Genomic DNA, 21345 nt, shown 5'->3' with positions numbered 1-21345 from the left:
CGCGTTTCTCCAGAAGAAATTCGGTTGTTTCCACCATCGACGTTGTTGTAAAAAGCAAGGCTTCGTGCGTCTAGTTGATGAAGCTAGCATTGATCCGATGGAAACTTTGTATTTTTTCCACATATAAAATAAAGACATTCTTCAGTCACAGTAAGCGATTGTCATCACTCCTAAAAATCAAGAGCTTTTTGGTCGCTTCCATTGAATAAAGTATCCTGAATGTCAAACCATTTCTTCATGAAGAAAACAGTGAAACTTACTACCTTGAAAACTCTGCCGTCATCCGTGTAGTTATGATTATGGTGCTCTACGGCTGCGAGAGTAAGCAGCTACGTGTTTCGCATTCTTCATGGATGTGGCTTTCATTACTCATGAACGAAAAAGCTTTTGGGGTCTATGAAGTCAATTTTTTCAGGCGATGTTATCACGTTGGCAATGCACACCCTCACTCTCAGGGCGTGCCGTCTGAACTGGTTGTTCAGCAGCTGGAGTCCTCTCTTTTCTTAACATTTTTGACGTAAATTAAGAATACAATTCACATACGTGTTTCGAAGAGTTGTCAAGCTGCAGACAGCGGTTTTTAGCCCTGAAAATCATTGCAAACAGTTTTGGAAACACAAAAAATGGTAAATACCTCTCTAAAAAAACCGTACTTGTCAATTTTCAACTAACCTCTCTTGATTGCAGCCTGAATTATCAATTCTCCCACGCTTTCACACAAATATGAGTTCTTTTTTGTGCAATCGTCAACAAGAATCATTCATCTCATCTTACTCACGTCACCTTAGGTGTATCTCAGGAAAGCGTTCTTAGGCCACTACTATTTCTGATATACATTAATGACTTACGGAGTAAGATTTCCTCACAAAGGTGCATTCTCGCAGATGACTGCATTCTTTACGACCCTAATAATACTGTGGGCTCGGTAACTGTGCTGCGACATGGTCTCAACTTCTGGTTGTCATGCAGGATGTCGTTTGCGCTATCTTCTGCGTGCTGGTTCTCGTTCTTCTGCGCCCATTATCAGCCGTCCACGTGATCAACCCTTTCTCGGCAAGCTTGTCACCGTGGACGACCAGCGCCTCCTCCCTGCGTTAGACACCGCAGTTTCTACGGCGCTAGAACCTGCAAACTGGATGCTCGAAAGGGAAATCAAGGCCACACCATCATCGACTTCATCGGGCGCACTGTGTATAAATCGTTCCTCCCGGCCTGGCACGCTCTGTAGGCTCGGTGGCTGTGCCGCAACACGGTCTAACCCACTTCTGTTCGTCATGCCGGTCAGTAACCGGTATTGCCTTATCGCTGAAAAATCGGGCAATTGATGCCTTCTTCAACTACCAAGCCCCTAGTGCTGTGTTTGTATCGTATCTGATCGTATGAACACTGTTTTTTCAGTGCTGCTGATGTTATCTGGTAACATCAAAACTAACCCTGGACCCTCAACCCTAGAAAACATTCTTAATGAACTTAAAAGCTTATTTTCCGGCCAAGCCCACCTTATTGGGGACATGCAGGGCCTAAATTGCTAGCTCTCTAACACCGATAAAGCGATCTCCATGTTAGGCAAAAGAATCTACAACGTAGGATCGCACTATCATCCGGTTGAAACACCGCTAACGGAATTAGACACCATAACAATATTCATCTCCCAAACTGCTAGCCAGGTCTCGATACTGGAGGCTCGACTGGGCGACGTTGAGAACCGTTACCGATGGAACAGCTTGCTGTTTCACGGAATAGCCGACGTCACGCCATCCGAGAACTACGTACTGCGTTCTGCAGGGACCACTTTAAATATTTATTGAATCAAAGGAAATTGAGCGTGCCCACCATCTTCGTCGCCACTCTCCAGACTGGTGTCAGCCCATACTAGACAAATTCACCTCTTTCAAAACCAAGGAAACTATCCTTGGTAATGAATGGCCCTAAACTTACTGATTTTAACGTTGGGGAAGATTTCTCGCCACTAATCCGGAACGCACGGAAGCACCTTCTCGCCTTTGCTAAAGAAAAATCGGGTCCTTTCCTTCTGCGGTACAAAGCATTGTTTATGGGGTCTAATCACTACGTCTTCGACGATACTACCGGAACTGTCGAAGAAAAATCCTAGCAACTCTCTTCTCACCTCAGGTCGTCAAATCGTTCTGTTCTTAGTCTTAAAGCCAATCTCGGTTTTTCGGTTATATTCACTAACATTCGCAGTTTTCTTCCCAAACACGACCATGTGTCGAACGTTGCATCTTCATCCAGTAGAAGTTTGCTTATACTAACCAAAACATGGTTGACAGCTGACGTCACCGACACCGAAGTTTTGGCCGACTTGGCAAACTTTATTCTCGTTAAAAACAATTGTCCAGGCACACGTGGTGGGGACGTTCTTATTGCCGTAAACAAGCAACTCTCATGCTCTGCTATCAAAATAGCCTCTGACCTCGAAATCCTATGGTTGATCTGCCGTTCCGCACCTCAGTTGGTGCTTTTAGGTGTTTGTTAAAGGCCCCCTAAACGTTGTCCAGGATTCTCTCGCGAACTTAACAGTATTTTAACGAAACTGTCTATCAAATACCCAAATGCTCGCGTCCTATTATTTGGGGACTTTAACTTTTCGAACATTGATTGGACAAACCTAACCTTGTCAGCACCCAATGCAACAGAAGCTAATGAATTTCTCGACGTCTGCCTGAATTTTAACCTTACTCAGCTGATATCCCAACATACACGAGTCACTTCCGATACCGCCAATATTCTTGACTTAATCTTAACAGCGGACCCGGATCTAAATGGAATAAGTGATCACAAAGTCATTCACGCTAATTTTAACTTCGTTCCTGAAATACGTCAAGCTTGCAGTAAAACAATTCGGCTATATGACAAGGGGAATTATGAGGCCATCAATGACTTTCTTCAGTCGTTCCAGGACGGGTTTGTGATTGACCTATTAATGAAAATTGGTTACTCTTCAAAAACAAACCGAACAGGTTAGCTGATGAATTCATCCCTAAGGTAACTTTCTCTCCCACCTGCCAAAAACCCTGGTTTACGAAATCATTAAAAACACTTGAAAACGAGAAGAACCATCTTTCTCGTGCCGCGAAGATTAGAAACAATGCTTGTGCATGGGAAAAGTACCACACTGCAGAAAAAAACATTTTAAGAGAAGTGTGCAACGCAAAGTATTCATTCTCTCACAGTGAACTGCCTAAAATCTTCGCTGATTCACCCAAACGTTTTTGACAAGTCATAAACCCACTTGACACCCCCCTGTTATCCTTACTAATCAGTTTGGTCAAGGAGCAAGTAGTGCGAGTATGTTTAATGATGCCTTTCATTTGGTCTTTACGAACGAACCTAACCCTACTGATACGGAACTGTTCTCTGTTAGTCTGCCTGAAAGGCCGCCCACAAGCATCAGCTTCTCTGGTATCGTTTCTTTAATAGATAAAATGAAATTATCAGCTTCTACTGGTACGGACTGAATAAATACCAAACTGTTAGAAAACACAAAGCACATATCTGCCGAATTTTAGCTATTGCTGTTCTCCCAATCCCTGTCCACAGGAATTCTGCCTTACGACTGGAAGTGTGGGAAGGTCATTCAAGTTCACAAATCAGGTAACAGAGAGTGTCCGCTAAATTACTGCCCCATATCACTAGCCAGTGTGTCGTGCAAACTCATGGAACGTATCATACACTCTCAAATCATGCAGTTCCTTGACTTCAACTGCTTTTTAAATCGCTCACAACATAGATTTCGGAAAGGCCTTTCATGCGAAACCCAATTAGCCCTTTTTCTTCATGACTTGCATGACCTCGAAACTAACCTACAAACAGATGCTATCTTTCTTGACTTCACCAAGGCGTTTGATGAAGTACCCCACAAGCGCCTGCTAATGAAGCTTTCTCAACTGAATCTACCACCCGACGTTCTAAACTGGATTGCCCAATTGCTGACTAACACCTCCCAATTTGTTTCCCTTAACAATGTTCAGTCTAACGTGCTTCCTGTAACGTCCGGCGTACCGCAGGAGTTTGTCCTCGGTCCGCTGTTATTCCTAATGTATAAATCAACGACTTGCCTAACAGTTTACCATGCAATATTCGCCTGTTCTCTGACGACTGTGTTATCTACAAAAAAGTTAATAGCACTTCTGACCAAATTGCTCTAAAAATGACCTCAATAACGTGTTAGACTGGTGGGAACGCTGGCTAATGACCCTTATTCCTAAAAAAAATGTATATTAGTTTCCTTTCACCACCGCAAATGCCCAGTCCCATTTTTCTATGAAATCTCTAACATACCTGTCGAAACAAGTGACTCTTTTAAATACCTTGGCGTAACACTAACCCCTTGATCTTTCTTGGCGCACGCATATTACTAATATCATTTCATCGGCTAACTGATTATTAGGATTTTTAAAACGCCATCTGCGTCACTCACCCTATCGCCTAAGACTTTTGGCTTACCAATCACTAATACGACCCAAACTTGAGTACGCATCACCCATTTGGAGCCCTCACCAAGTTTACTGAATAAACGCCATCCAAGTAGTACAAAATCGTGCTGCGCGTTTCATTCATTCTTCCTATTATTATGACATCAGTGTGTCATCCCTTAAACGGAATCTGGACTGACCACTCTTTCGTCTCGCTGCAGAATCGCTACACTATCACTTTACTACATGCTTTATCATAGTTTTTTCAGCCGACCTCCCTACATCGCTCCCGCCACGTGCATTCCCCCCGTACGAGCCATCCACTTCAAGTCTCCCGACCCCGTTCTAGCACCACTACCTATTCTAAATCTTTTTTTCTGCCGCGTAGCTGCAGAATGGAATGGCCGTCCCCGCGACATCATTTCTATGACTTGTCCATCATATGCTGTTCAAAGTTTATCTATGTACCTGTCTCATTAATAAATTGTGGCATTAGTTCACATCTCTGTACAACCCACCTCTTATGTAACACCCCCTTGAGGGGTCCTTAAGGTGATAAAGTGAATTGAAATGACCCTCACTAAGTCCTCCAGAAAGACCTTGAACGTTTTTTTTTTGTGTAACACTTCACTAACGAAGCTTCACGTTGGTAAACATAAAATCGATAGCTTTAACCACAAGCGTACAACATTTATCTTTTCCTACCATATAAATACCATGACTTTCTTCCATGACGCACAATATAAATATCTCGGTGTTGAACTCGTATTGAATACAGTTGCGCCAATGTTTCACGATCATTGGGCTACATACGTCACATGTTACAATAGTATACTAATGATATTTGTAAACTAGCTTATCTAACAATTGTACAATTTCAGCTTGGCTACTCTACATCCACTTGGTCTCCCCATCAAAAATTGTTTAATTGAAGAAGTCGAATCTTTACAGAATAGGGCGATACGTTTCATTTTACGTTGTTACGACTATAACAAAAGCATCGCGCAAATTAATGTCTACTTATCTCTTCATTCTTTGCATAATGGTGGGAGATTTGGGTACTATCAATATTTCATATTTGCATCTATAACGCACCGTCATCATTTTCGCAACTTCAAATGCTTATATAATCAATTTACTTCATGCGTACTTACGAAAACACTAATTCATTTTCGTATTCCGTTCTTTCAAAAGCCATCCACTTTTGGAAGGGCCTTCTTTACACAATTACTTTTGACAATGACCGAGAAAACTTTAAGCATCTACTCAACTCACGCTTATGAAAAGAATGGTTCATACTACAACTATTTTCTTTATAAGCCGCCTTACGTGGCATCCACTCTCTAAGTACATTGTTTGCATGTTAATGTCCCAAATTGAATTGTGTAATTAAGCTATCATTATTCAAAGTGTATGTTTTCCTTGCCACTTTTTGTTGTTTAGCACATAATACAATCATAACATATATTGCCTTCCCGCTTGTGTTACAACATTCCTTTTATATTTTTCTGACATATTTTGTTCTTTTCGTACGTTATACACGTTTTAAATGTTTTTTTTGTTATCCCTCTTACACAATGCCTGGGGGGTCTCTAAGGCACTTTTAAATGAGTGAAGAAATGCGTGGTTGTCATTTCTGTCAGCGAACTCTCTTAATGGCACCCTCGCTTTCCAATGAGACCTAGGGCCAAAAGTATTTGGTGCTCTCTGCTCAGAACATTCGCAGCGTTGTTTATCTTTTTTTCCCTGATCATCGTTAATGCTTCATGCCTCGTTAGTCTATTATTCCTCATTTTTACTGTGTTTCAGCTTGTATCGTCCACGAGCACATGCATACCTACATTATGCGGTGAGCCATCTGATAATACTAGCTTTTTTAAAGAAGACGATCCTCCCTCTCCACCTTCCTCCCTCCGTCTGAAACCCGCATTCCGCGGTTTCACTCGAGCAACTCTCTTGTGCCGTGCGTGCGGCGCAGGGGATTGAAGGTCAGGGTTGCACTGCCCCTATAGCCGACGGGTGGCCAAACATACTCAGAAAGTCTCCCATTGCTTTCGCAACGAGTGAGAAGACCGCAAGGAAAGAAGCGCGCCACAGGTGCAGCCCGGCCGTAACCGTGGTTGAACGTCCCTGTGCGTTCCTCTATGGCGGCGTCTTGTTCATTCTTTGCGCTCTGACTGCGGCTTGATTGATATGTGGGGTTTAACGTCCCAAAACCACCATATGATTATGAGAGACGCCGTAGTGGAGGGCTCCGGAAATTTCAACCAGCTGGGGTTCTATAACGTGCACCCAAATCTGAGCACACGGGCCTACAACATTTCCGTCTCCATCGTTAATGCAGCCGCCGCAGCCGGGATTCGATCCCACGGCCTCTGGGTTAGCATCCGAGTCCCTTAGCCACAGGACCAGCACGGCGGGGCCCTGACAGTGATTTGAAAGGCAGGGTTCCTAAACGGGAAGCATGACGATTTTTTCATATTCACTGATTTCAATAAAACTTTCAACATAAGTTGTCTTTGATGTCCTGATGATATTTGCCAAGTTGCACAGTTGTAAGTCATTTAGTTTTTTTAGGAAAAGAATTTTAAACATTGGTATCCAATTCAGAAATCACGCCTTTACATGCGGGCTGCCCTGTGTTCGTGACGTATGCGTCTACTCGTCTACCCTACAGAGGAAGGAGTTGTTTCTTTCCTTCTCCGTGCGTTCTTCCATGGTCCCCCCCCCCCCTCCCCGTCTAACCGCACGCTGCGGCGCTGCACCGCGCTGCATACCGGCCTGCTGAAATTAGTCGCCTTCTTCACCACCACCACGCTGTTTCTCGAGGCGTCAGCGACGAGACGACACTTGTACAGTTGTTCAGTTTCGTAGCGGCATAGCGGGCTGTAAAAAACGATAGTTGGAAAGTGGTGTTCCGCTGATGGTTGCACAAACAAAGAGCGGAACACCAAGGGAGTGTGTTATCACTCGTTCCCCTCCGACAGCACTATTCGTGAAAAGGTGCTTTGTGCGCTATTTAGAGATAACAAGCGTTTGTTATCTGTAAATAAATAGATTATGAACTAAACATTCATTCTTTCATTCAAAAAATATTATTAAGCAGTGAGTGTACCACAGCATGGCTGAAAGATTCACGAAAACGTGCGCCTGACAGATAATACAGCTAATTTATGTCTTCGTCGTAGTAAATCTGCAACGGTACACGAGAATGGCCGCATTTTGTCCCACGCAATACGCGATGCACGTCTCGAGTTTCTTGCTCGAAAGCGTAACAAGCAAATGCGCTGCACTAACCTGTTGGGATCAAGTCTCTCCAAATAAGTGGGGTTGTAAAAGTGCATCTGCCTCCTGTTCACCTCCAGGATGTCTCCATCCAAACACAGCAGTGGGAACATTCTGTGCGTGCAAATGCATGTGTTTTCCCCGAGCATTGTCATGATAATAGGGATGCTCCTGCAGCACAACATCTCATCCCTGCGGTCGGGATGGCAATTACCACACGGACATCTATGTGGGTTAAAGCGACAGCAATCAGCTGCGTAATCAGGGTGTAAGATAAAACAAAAGTTATGACCCTGGCTCATGCTTAGTTTTGCCGCTGCTAGATGCTGTTAATGCGAGGTACATCAGCGGTTTCACGCACCGGTGGGTCGAAATGAAAAGGCGATGCTTACCCGCTCAGATAGATGCACTTGTCGCTGGACTCCTCGCTGGTCACTTCACACGAGCTCGCACAGCTTGATTCCGCGTCAGAAGACATCGCCAGCTTGCCTTTAACGCGCCAGAGGAGGCACGTAAGCTTTGTGTACATTTGGCCAGCCGAGGGGTGCGTAGCATATCTCATGACGTAATTGGTATGGATCCCGTGACGTCTTGCGATACTCAACATGAAAGACGGAGCGTTTCGGTTTCAGTTTTCACTCATCGTTTTTGCTAAATTGAAATTATTGACGACTTTCTGGGCAGAATGCAGCACCCTAGCTGTTGAAGGACTGTCATTACTATTGGAAAACGGCATTATTTCAGAATGGTTGAAAATGCACTGAAGTTCCGCTTTAAACTCAGATCAGCCAGAGCAGTCGCGCAATTTTGTCCCGAAAGGTACGGGGCATGCAGTCAACAAGCGAAGGTGAATATTACAATTTACCTGCAAACGCTGCCACTTGAAATAAAACTTTTCAATATCTATGTACATGTCCTTTCTGAAGAAGATTTGGCGCCAGCATTTCAAAAGCTTGTCCATACCGACGCTAAAATGACTCAAATCTATACGTTGGTTGTGAAATATAATTTTTCCTTCAGAGTTACGTTTCACATGAAAGTGAACACATGGGAGGCCTCACGGAACAATGCCTTAAACCAGTCAGGTTGACTCGCTCGCTGAATTTCGGGCCGACCGGTTGTGCCCCCGCGATCTCCGACGACAGCGCAGCTCTGGCCGATTGGGCTCGCCTTACGCATTCTCCTGACGCCGACAAGAGCTCTCGCCGAGTGGTGCCGCGTCCACGCACTACTGCGACCGTGCCCATCTTTCCTATCTCTGCTTACTTCCGGCGTTTTCTGTCGTTCGCTGTCCCTGCGCCTCACTCTCTCCTACCTCTCTTTCTTTTTACCTTTTAATCCTATCCTTCTAATTCCTCCTTTACCCCCAGCCTTCGTGAGCTACTGTTGAGGTGTCTTCCCCCTGAGAGACAGTTACTGGGCTTACTTTTCTCTTTTTTTTCATTTAAAAATCATTCAATCTCACAAATTAGTCATGTCTGTGTAGCTCACGAACGTACCTAATAAAAAAAAGGTAGTGGGCCGCGTGTTTCAGAGCCCCGTAATAATAGAGAAGAAATGAACAGGGGCCAGGCACGTAGCTTGTAGGCAGGATAACCGCAGCTAATTAAGGTTAACTAACTGGATTCCAAGAGAAAGCAAACGCGTCAGGAGGATACGCAAAATTATAGGGACAGACGGGATTAAGAAGTTTGTAGGTGCACCGTGGTTGAATGGTGGAACGTAGGAGAAAGCTTTTAATGTGTGTAGTCAGGCTGCTGCCGCCTATGACGATGTAACAAAGCTGCCGTGCTCACTGCCACCGTCTTTCGTCGCTGTGCAGAGGACATTTGAGGACGTGTACTCTGCGCCATCCCTTCAAGTGCCATGGCTCATACTGGCTGGAAACCACGACCACGACGGCAACGTGTCGGCGCAGATCGAATACAGCAAAAGGTCGAAGCGCTGGTGAGTGCGGAGCCTCGGGTTCCGTGATGGCAATTAACCCCGAGATAACTCGGGGCGCCCTCCCACGAGTGACGTTGTCTCGAGAACTCGATTTCCAACGGAACTTTCTTACATTGCTGACGTACACTGACCTCGAGAAGCGTATATTTGGGGGGGGGGGGGGGGTCAGTTGGTAAGACATTTAGGAAAATTAAAACTGCACTAGAATCGAGAAACAAGAACGAAGTGGACATGAATATCGCAGAATAACGACAAGTTTATTGGAAAAGTACACCACTCTTTTTGAAACCAACTAAATGCATGCACTATGACAAACATGACCACGTGACATGTTCCAAGAATTCTATATATTTAAACAAAATCTTGTACTTTGCTGGAGATGAACACTAATGAGTTGCTGACGCACTTATCAGACCCGTGTGTAGCTGTCTATGAAACGCATATTAATACACCTTCCAGTCTGTTCCACACAAACCATTCTACCGGTCAAGTGGAACTGGTAGACTACTCTCGTTATACAGGGCACATACGCACATCTGTGGTTAACGTCATATCTTCAATTGGTAACTTCCGTTAGACATGTCGCACAAACGTGCCATGTCCGTCTGAAACGCGGCTTGTTTCAGTCTGCGATCGTCCTGCCCACTTCGTTCTTGTAGTATCATGTGGCGGACGCGCCGCACAGAGAACACAGGGCACGGCGCTAAAGAGCCGGCGGACACGAGGTGCGCAGCAGCCGGTAGCCAAGCAGGAACTCCTTTATTATGTACAATGCCGCGAAAACATGCACAGGGTAGTGCCCCCTGAGGATGAAAACACTTTACATGAAACCGAATCTGGCAACCATAAAATCAGAACCGAAACACCACATCATCCCCCCATCCCTAGAAAGAAAAGGACATGTGGCTCTAAGATCCTTGTACTATGGCTAACGGAACATGAGTATCTTTTGCAACCTTATACAATTATAGAAGAATGTAATGAAACATAGAACTTCTGTATTTAAAACCTTAGCATCCCCCCGCCACCTTTTGTCGCCGAAAGTAATTATTTGAAGGAGAGAGAAGCAGCATAAGAAAGAGAAAAAAATAGCTATGTATACAGCGCACCATGGCTGAAAGCACTGATACACACAACATACAACAAAAAATCATAGCATAAGAATGTATCTCTTCCGCCACCCGGCCTTGTGCGGTTTAACGACGGTAAAGCATTGGTCACCGCCTTGAATCCAACTTCTTCGCCAGTGATGCTGCCCCAGAGCACTGCTGTAAGCTGCTTCGCTGACAGTGAGCCCTTTTCGCTGGTTCCCCTTCACGCAGAATCACCACCTTTGTCTGCTACTACTGATATTAAGGCTACCACTGTTACCTTAAATGACACCATAAGTCCTCACCTCACTACCGAGCAAAAGAGAGACCTCTTAGACCTTCTCCAAAAGCACAGCCTTTCGTTTGATGTAAATTGCAAAGTTCAGGGCCGCACTTCGTTGCAGAGCACAGCATCGAAACCGAAGGCAGCTCCATCGTACGCCACCGCCCATACCGTCTCTCCTCGGCGGAACGGCAATTAATTGAGGAAAACGTCGCCGACATGCTCAAACGGGATATTAGTCGACCTTCATCCAGCTCCTGGTCGTCTCCTGTGGTGTTGGTCCGGAAAAAAGATGGCTCTGTCTGCTTTTGTGTTGATTACAGAGAGCTCAATAAGATAACAAAAAAGACGTATATCCGTTGCCACGCATAGATGATGCCCTGGACTCCCTACAAGGCGCAGAATATTTCTCCAGCCTCGACCTCCGATCCGGGTATTGGCAAATACCTATGCGCGAAGCAGACAAGGAAAACAGCGTTTGCGACGCCTGACGGGCTTTACGAATTTAACGTCATGCCTTTTGGCTTATGCAACGCTTCAGCAACATTCGAGTGCATGATAGATACTGTCTTACGCGGTCTCAAATGGAAAACCTGCTTACGTTATTTAAACGACATCGTCATTTATTCTTCTACTTTTCCTCAGCCCCTTAAACGTTTGGACGAAGTTCTAACGTGCATTTCGAACGCTGGCCTACAGCTCAATAGAAAAAAGTGCCACTTCGCCAGCACAAGCATCCAAGTATTGGGTCACCTTGTCAGCAAAAACGGCGTTCGACCCGACCCCGACAAGGTTGCTGCCGTAATTAGTTTTCCACGTCCGCGTAATCAAAAACAATTGCGAAGTTTCGTGGGCCTGGTGTCTTACTTCCGCCGCTTCATCCGTCGCTTTGCTGCCATTGCGGGGCCGTTACACAAGCTTCTGACGTCAGGAACGGATTTCACGTGCACTGACGAGTGCGAGTGTGCTTTCCAAGCCCTTAAGCGTGCTTTGACATCAGACCCCGTCCTCCGGCAATTCGATGAGAGTGCACCCACTTTCCTGCACACAGATGCCAGCAGCCATGAAATTGGTGCTGTCCTCCTCCAGCGCGACGACACTTCACGTGAGAGAGTAGTTGCGTATGCCAGCCGCGCACTAACACCTGCGGAGCAGAACTACTCAATAACAGAGCAGGAATGTCTCGCTGTCGTTTGGGCCATCCAGAAATTCCGACCTTATCTGTATGGACGCCACTTCACTGTGGTTACCGACCACCATGCCCTATGCTGGTTGTCTTCGCTGAAGAATTTGTCTGGGCGCCTTGGTCGCTGGATACTGCGTTTACAAGAGTACATTTTTGACGTTGTGTACAGGTCCCGCAAACAGCATCAGGATGCCGACGCTCTCTCTCGCTGCCTTCTGCCACTTTCATCTCCAACCACGCATCCTCAATGCCCCTCAGGTGATCAAGCGGCTTCCTCTTCACTCACGTTATCACCCCTGGCAGTTGCTGGGTCACTACCTTTAAACAGCAGCGCCCAGTTTGCCGCGTACCAACGTGACGACCCCTACTGTAACCGCATCATCGGATACTTGAATGGCTCGCCTTCTCCACCTAATGCTAGACTACGTCGTCAGCTACGGCTGTTGAAGCTAGATAACAATGTCCTGCAGCACTATACTTACAATGCGGATGGGCATCGGTGGGTGCCAGTACTTTCCCGTTCGCTGCGAAAACAAGTTCTCGAAGCATTGCACGACGACCCATTGCACGTCGACCACTTGTGAAATGGCGTCGAGTACACCCAAGACTCTCCTTTATTCACTCGAGTATGTGCCCCACAACCTAAACTTGCCTGGTGATGATCAGTATGTACAGATGAAAAGATAAGACGCATAAATAATTTTCACAACAATATATATATATATATATATATATATATATATATATATATATATATAGATATTTTTATGACCAAGAAACATGCTTGTGCTTCGGCACGTGGGCAGCCAAGGAAAGGTAGAGGAAGAAGAAGCAGAATAAGAACAGCTGGCCCAGAATCAGGTGTTGTCTCTTTTCTCTCCGTTACAATGCGCAGTCGACGAAGAAGAAGGCTTACGTCCGGGCTTCGTCATCCAGGACAGCTGCAATAAGCGCCGCTTCAGGACGGCGTCAAGGCCTTCTTGGCGGCTGTTCACCTGCCGCCACTGCCACCACCGTTCGGGGACGGCGTCAAGGCCTCCTCGGCGGCTGCAACACCCGTTACCGGTACCATTTCACAAGGGACGCCGTCCACGCGTCCTTGGCTATGGATTCTGCTGTCAGCGCAAGCCGACAAGGGAACCCTTTGCGGGAAGCCACCGGTACGTGTCTTCGTGGTTCGTCGGCAGAGCGGGCTTCTCGATCGAGGAACGCCATTCACGCTTCCTTGGCAACGGGGTCCCACCCGTCGCTTCAGCTACCCTTCAAACCACCAGTGGACGGCGTCCAGGCCTCCCCTGGGGTTGTAGAACATGACGTTATTGACAACCTGCCACCATTTTGCGGCAGGGATCTGCACCGGCTCCTGTCCTTTGGGAATGCCGCTAACGCTTCCCATGGCCTACATTTCCGTCGCCGCAGTCTTTCAACATACGAGCTGCCAGGGAACGCCGTCCAGGCTTCTTTGCTTGTCAACCTCACCGGCGTGAGTGCTGCAACCTCTACTCATTCGGAGACCGCGATCACCAACGCTTTGGACTTCACACACGACAGCGCCGCGAACCTGCGGCGTACCATCGCGCTACTCCGCGTCAAGACTGACCAACTGACAGCACCAATCTCCACGCGAGCTCCTACAATGTTGCCAGAATTGCGTGTCACTAACGCCGTGTTAGACGTAGCTGCCTCGCACGACCTTGAGGCAAGCCCATTGGAGCAACGCAGGCTGCTTTGGGGCACCCTCCTGCAGCTCTCAGAGCAGCTCGACGGCGTTGCCTCAGTGATATCCGCAGTCTCACGTGCCGCCCCACCATCGCCGTCCACCTAGAAACTGCCGGAATTCGACGGGGTCTGGAACGACGCCGACAGCTGGGTGGCAACCGTCAACGCACTAGCAATGCGCGAGGCCTGGACGGAATCTCAGAAATGGACCATGGCAGTAGACCGTCTTCGGGAAGGTGCAGTGGCGTAGCACCGGTATGAAGGCTGGAAGCAGCAGTCATGGGCGGAGTGCAGCTGCAAGCTCACAGCTGCTTTCGGTCGTAATCCTTACCACCTCTCCACCACCACCCCGTCCAGGCTCTCAACGTGTGTGTCAGCTGTCATGTATATATTTGTTTTAAATATAAACTCTCGTCACCCACCAGCCGGTTCTCGGCACCTTTTTGATTCCGCATGTTTCGCTGGGATAATTTGAGTCTGTATACCGTTCTGAAAATTAGCACAGACAGATGAACTTTCTGAATGGAAAGGATGCGCTATATTTTTACAAAAACAAACAAAATTACGGCGTGGTATTTCGGGAGAATGCACGATACCGCAACGTGACAGCGTTCTGAAATAACCGGAACTGATGACAAAAGTGTCAATGGCTTAAAAGCAGCCTTTCGAAGAAAACTCGAAATAGGTCGGGATATATATAGAAAGAGACTAGAGATAAGAGAAAAAGCAAAGGAGGTTTCACGATTCAAGGATGTAACAACGTTTGCAGCCTGCGGCTGTGGTGGTGTGAACGTAAACACATGCTTGTCGGTTGTGGAACGAAGCACTTTTGGTGTGTGTGTTTTGTGTGTGTGTGTGTCGCCAACTAATATTCTTTCTCTCGCATATTCTCTCTTAAAAATATTGCCGACGAGCCTGTGAAGCGATTGTAAACTTGTTTTATTATGTAAAAGTGTAAAACAGCAAAACAAATTGAGAAATGCTAAAATCAGTCGCAAATTGACAATAAAATATTAAGATGCATTTTGTTCCGATTATGTGGTCACTGTAAAGTGTAAGGTTGAATTAGCTGCATTATTATAAGAATGTCATTATGGAAAAAAATGAAAACTTGCATAATCGCAAGCACTCAAGCCGTTGTGTTCGTATTTTTCAGCCCTTCATCGCTGTTTTCGTCTCACATTTTTGTGCAAATCACCCATAAGTGTGAGAGACAGATTAACCAAAGTGAATTTTCCCGGTGTAGTGTACGCTGTCCCGTGCACGGATTGTGACGATGTCTATATCCGTGAAAGTGGTGATTTTGAACGGGGCCCCAACCAACACATTTTGACGTAAAGAAAGGAAATGTTATACTCAGTACTCTGGCTGAGCATGCATCAGGTAGTCACACAATTGACCGGGGGAAGGCGAGTGTTCTCGTTAGAGAAAAAGGACTGCCACGGCATCTTTTTTTTAGTCATTCGTGATACAAATCACTCCGCGCACTTTAAACAGGAGCCATGGTAGTCTGTCGTATATACGCGCTGCCTTTGTGATATATTGAAACGTACACAAAGCGAACTGCTTTACAGATGTTCTCATTTCACTTGTAAACTAGGTTGGCCGTGTGCGAGCCGAAACGTCTTTTTTGTGTGGTTTTAAAGCTTTCACTTTGGTAGGCGCAATGTTTCAGTGATTTTTCTTTACTTTCAACCACCTCACAGTTTTCGTATTATTTCTTCGTAAGAACAGCTCGCTCAATTGCCAGCATTGAAGTTACATTCTCTGAAAATTCAAAAAGGCTCGAGTCCACTTTTATGAGATCGCACACATGCTAAGTATTATTTCGTGGCTGTTGCATCTGATACTGTTGTATGAATACTATAGACGTATTTGGAGGAAGTAAAAAGTCAATTTTTGCGTTAGGTGATCAGTGGCAACCAAAATTGCTGAGGTCACTTATTCTAAATGGAATGATTATATCTGAAGCAACGCTTTCTAAAGTGACATACTAACAGTTACTACGATAATTTTTACGCATTAAAAAGGTGTAGCTCTTCCAAATCGGTTAATTGTGATCCTTTAGGATTTCAGTAAAATGTGCTCACAATTCGTACTGCGCGAAATTTTATCGGACGTGTGGAAGGTTGCATCTCGGGCAAAACAATGCCGAAAATTGGCAAGGGCTGTAGGTATGTAAAAGCAATTTCGGTGATTAAGAGATGGGCACATGCTATACGTATATTAAAAAAGGTTTCGTGGGTCACACAAAGGCGCACACGCAACTGCCGCGAGCGCACCGCGCATGCCATTCCGTGGGCTCTTGCACCCCCCCCCCCCCAGTGGCGCCGCAGCGGTGGTCCGGGTAAGTAGACCTGTCACGCCGGTTACAGAGCACACGGCGGGCCGTACCTGTGCGCTTTTCATCAAGCGGCAGCGCCATGACTCATGGGCTTCTTGCGTCACTGCGCTTACGAGGAGAATCGGTCATGCCAGCGCCTCCTGTATTTTTACAGTGCCCGGGCGAAGGAGTGGATTTCAATGGGAAGCGGCCATCAGCGCTAGTGCGTCGTTTTGCCGTTAAACGGCGCAATCCGATTAGGCATGCTGCCACGAAGTCGCTCGCGCGAACAAATGCCGCGGCTGCATTCGAAGCTGCTATTGGTCTCGAGATCTTTGAGTGGCGCCCTCTCGCATGTGACTTCAGTTTGTGGACTCCGCTCTCAAACGCGCTGCAGCAGCCGCTGCTCCTGCACGCGGATCGTCTGCTTCTAGCGGAAACCTTGTCGAACAAACAGCCTCGTGAGGGCCAACTAACACCTGCAACGAATGTTTTCAAGTGCAATTATCAATTTGCTTTAGTTGCGGCCCAATCGACAGGCGCAAGAAACCTACCACATGGTCTACAAGCACGCCGATGCCGCCGACTGCATTGCTGGTAAGAAAGCGAAACTATGTGTGAATGCTCTCACTCGTCATCTGTAGCTTCCGCCATCCGAAACTTTTATTTCACGGGTTTCTTTCGAAACTCGAATGAGCATGCGTTTCTGCAGCATCTACAAGCATGTAGATACAGCTTGCGAAACCTCGCGGTATCTCATCAACGGCGTGGTGGTGTACGGAGTAAACCACGTTCTTGAAAGCGTAGTCGAGGCCGTCAACGGTGATCCATCACCATCGCTGCTATCATCCTGCAAAGACGTGGACTTGTGAACCGACCACAGAATGTTTCCGTGGCGATCGAGTGCAGTGCAATTGTGAAGTACTACTTCGTCCGCCCGTTAATAGTGGGTCCAGTGTGCTTCGTCCGCCCGTGAGAAAGGCGCACGCTAGCTTTCACAACAATCCTAGAAAGAATGGCACGCCTGCCCTTCTCCTTAGAATATTTTTTTATGCGAAGCATTTATTGGCGAAGTTCGGTGACTGCGCATATCTATCTATCTATCTATCTATCTATCTATCTATCTATCTATCTATCTATCTATCTATCTATCTATCTATCTATCTATCTATCTATCTATCTATCTATCTATCTATCTATCTATCTATCTATCTATCTATCTATCTATCTATCTATCTATCTATCTATCTATCTATCTATCTATCTATCTATCTATCTATCTATGCGCTTACGTTTGGGTACTCTCGTGGTCACCCCTTAACTTGGCGTGAACCAAAATTAGCATAGGAGTGTAAAAAGGTTCGACGAATATGACGTGTTGCTTAAGACATGAATAATTTCACAATCCCATTGCGCATCGCATACGTCGTCAAACACTTCCCGCCAGACAGTGGCGCATACACACGGGCAGGTATGTGCCACTGGTATGTGGGTATGTGGCACAGGTGATTGACCCTTACCCCCGTATTCTCGAACCTCCCTTCACTCGACGCTTCGCCTTCACAAGATGGACGGACGGACGGACGGACGGACGGACGGACGGACGGATGGATGGATGGATGGATGGATGGATGGATGGATGGATGAACGGACGGACGGACGGACGGACGGACGGACGGACGGGTGGATGGATGGATGTGGCTGTACCCTTTAGATCGGGCGGGGGCTAGCACCACCAAGCCGTAATACTTAATGAACCAAAAACTAGATTTTTTTTCCTTTTAAAAAGTGAGGTTGAGCATTCGTACTTTGCAGTGAAGTGTTTAATTTTCACTCGTGCCTTGATTTTAGCCACCAATCACATAACCTCCCAATTAGATAACCTCCTTCTAGTTAATTCTTTCCGCTTAAAGTCTTCTTCGCCCTCCCTGTCCCTAAACCCAAGTGCTTTGAAAAACTCTACGCCATCATCTTGGACTATAGAATGGAGCCCTTTAGTTTCTTCTTCCTCTCCACACACACTGCATACCGTGTCTACCCCTTCGTATTTGGCCCGATATGTCTTGGTTCGCAATACTCCCGTCCTGGCCTCAAACAGTTGGGAACTACCTCGAGTATTATCATAAATCCTTTCCTTGGACATTTCCTGCTGAAAAGTTTGATAGACCTCTAGTACAGACTTCTTAGTCATGCCAATTCTCCACATCTCGGTCTCAGCTTCCTTCACCTTCTTCTTAACCCATAATTCTTTTTGGTTTGGCCCCCTGCTGTTTTCTAAGTATTTACCAGTCAATATTCTGGTTCGCTTCCTCCATTTTTTTTTTAAAGAAAGCCGATAGCAGCGCTATCTCTAGGCACGGCAAGTCAGTGTATATCAGCAATAGTCTGCTGAGATCCTTGAGTAGCGCAGCGCTTTTCAGCCGAGCGTTGACGCAGTGCTCAACTCTGCCAAGTGAAGGGTGAAAGTCGAGTCGAGGATCGTCTGTGAATACGGGGGTTAGTGTCATCTACCCAGGAACCACGAGAACACACATGGGTAATTTTAAAGCGTGAGCGCTAAGAAATACCCAACATCAGTAGTGTCGACCCGACTAATGTAAAGAATAAATGTCAGGGTTCCAGCTAGAATCAAACCCAAACAATCTGCGTGGCAACGAATCACTTTACCCCATTGCTACGCCAGGCCTCGCTGCTACTTTTCAATAGACGCTAATCTTCGTGAAACATTAGTATTGGCTGCAGTGCTGCCTATCCAATTTTATAAACTTTACATATGTACTCCTTCGATACAGCCGTCAAGTCTGGTTGACGTCATTTTTGGTTAGTTGCAATGCGCTAAACTTGATTTATGTAGCAGCGTACAGGACCAGCATCAGCGCTTCATATCAGCTTCTGTTGTTGCTAATACGCATGTTCCAGTTGACATCGTTGCGCAAGGGCAGACAACTGGTTATATAAACATCTGCAACTCTTCAACATATGTCTGTGCGTGCAACATTTGTACATATATATACGTCATTTTATGACGCGTCACTCAATAAAAAAATTGCAACATGGTCACCTTCCCTCCACATGCTTCGCACAACGTTGATTCCCAAGTACGTGGAATCTGCCGATTTTTTTTTTTTCTGTAGTGTAGCGATAGTGATAAAAAACATGATGACATGAGTTAGAATCCCTGTTTCCACCACTCTGGCATTTGCTAACAACGCATAACATATTCACTGCATAGCAGTTGTTTAAATTGCTCCTTCAGCAGTAAAATAATCGTTTGGGGAATTTACTAGAAATGCATGTTGCTACAGCAAAAGCCTATGTTGTATCGCATGCAGTAAGAGAAGTCTTGAGGGGTAAGTGCTGATGTGACTCGGGAAGCGGGAAAGTTCCACCTTATTGCACCCCCTGGCTGATGCAAATGACTGCAGTCTTTCTCAGTAATGTTTGTTCAGTGAGAGCGACATCACGAAGTAGTTCATATTGATACCACACAGGGCTGTCACTTGGGTATCAGAATATAACAGTTATAGTTATTGATGGTTGTATATACTGTACACAGGGCCACAAAGATCAACGGGGCAAAGGCAAGCTGGATGAGTTTGCATTCACGCATCATAGCATAACGAAAACTTTAAGGAGCTCCACTTAAAGTGTCTGCATGACTTCGGTGAGAACCTTTAGTGAATGTGCACTAAACAGCGACAGCAGGTTTCGCTTATAAGTTTATGGTAAGCAGTGCACTAGACATGCGCTTGTATTGGTCTGTAAGCTACGTAATTTGCACGTACACCAGCCAATTAAAGCGGTCGTCTCAGATGTCCCGCGCCGCTCGGCTGTGCTCACGAGGCGCGCTTACCCGAGGCGACTCGGAGGCCGTGTCGTCGGCTCTCTGTCTAGGGGCCTTCGTGGTATGTTTTTGGGATGGCGATTCACCCGGTGTAAGTCGCCTACGCCTGTGACCTGCGTGAAATTAATAGATGAGGTACTGCGAGGCGATGAAACTCGGTTGCAAACTCACTGAAAAGTGTAGCGTACAGGGTGGCTGCGGAAAAAGTCACTGTCAGTGTACTGTTTTCTTCACAGGGTCGATGAAGGCATGGGGCGGTTTCCCTCTCTAACTTTGACTATCCACTTCTTCCTCGTCTTCGGGTTCTCAGGATAGTTGTGAAAGCTAACGCCCGTGTGGGTGATCATATAGAGGTACATAGCAGTACTCCATCAGTGCGGAGCACTCGCCGCGGAGAGAAGTGGCTGCAGTTTTAGTGAACAAAACACAGTGCTTAAATGAGCATTAAAAGTGGGCACATGCGGTTGTTAGAACAGCGTAGTTAGCCGCCACACACAGTATAACCAATTTACTGCTTTTTGTCTAGTTTCACCACGACGGAGGTTTCTATACCACGCCACGCTTTGAAAGTGCGTGAATCGTTGACTTTACGTAATACAAGCGTGGTTCCCAGCGCCACAATCGGCCACACACCAGGCCAGTACAGTTCAGTTTTCGGCTGTATTTGCATTGTTTAAGGTATAATGAAAACTTACGAACGCGAATCATGAAGCCCATGTTGCTCTAAACATTCAGCTCACTTCAAAGGCATGTGTCGTTCGCGCCAGTAATCTGCGGAAGATCGTTTTGACACCGTGACGTTCGCTTGACTGATATATGCCTTTTATTGCGATAGCGAGTATATGCACACTCTCAGCAAGATTACGCCACCGGCGTCCGCGTCGATGTCATGCACCGTATATGTATACGTATTTTTATACTACGAAAACGCCCTCGCTGGGGCGTCTGTGCAAGCAGGTGTTTTGTCTGTGTTACACTATGGACTCGAGCCAACGGGGGAGTTTCGACTCCCTCCCATGATTAGCTGTGCGTGGCGTTGCAGTGTCCGGGGAAAAGGGGATCCTGGGGGTTGAGCCGACGCTGGGTGACTGCACCTTTGAAGCCCCCTGGTGGAGGCAACACACCCCTCAGGCCCCGGCTTCACGTAGACAGCACCCCTGGGCTCATCCACCCAGGAGAAATCGGCAGTCGCCTTTATCTCACTCTCTCTCTACATCTTCGTCTTCGTCAT

General features: G+C 46.3%; 1 protein-coding gene across 3 annotated transcripts in view; it reads left to right on the top strand.

Annotated features, from left to right (window-relative positions):
• Window positions 1–21345, top strand: part of LOC119166664 (tartrate-resistant acid phosphatase type 5) — a 389636-nt gene that overhangs the window by 126877 nt on the left and 241414 nt on the right. For all 3 annotated transcript variants that reach the window (XM_075883351.1, XM_075883350.1, XM_037417985.2), the window contains exon 3: window positions 9544–9668. In XM_075883351.1, the coding sequence (XP_075739466.1) occupies window positions 9544–9668 (125 nt within the window). The remainder of the gene's footprint in view (window positions 1–9543; window positions 9669–21345) is intronic.

Source organism: Rhipicephalus microplus, unplaced genomic scaffold, assembly GCF_043290135.1.
Source record: "Rhipicephalus microplus isolate Deutch F79 unplaced genomic scaffold, USDA_Rmic scaffold_16, whole genome shotgun sequence".
Lineage (NCBI taxonomy): Eukaryota > Metazoa > Arthropoda > Arachnida > Ixodida > Ixodidae > Rhipicephalus > Rhipicephalus microplus.
The sequence above is the reverse complement of the archived record's forward strand: the minus strand, read 5'-3'. Positions and strand labels throughout refer to the sequence as shown.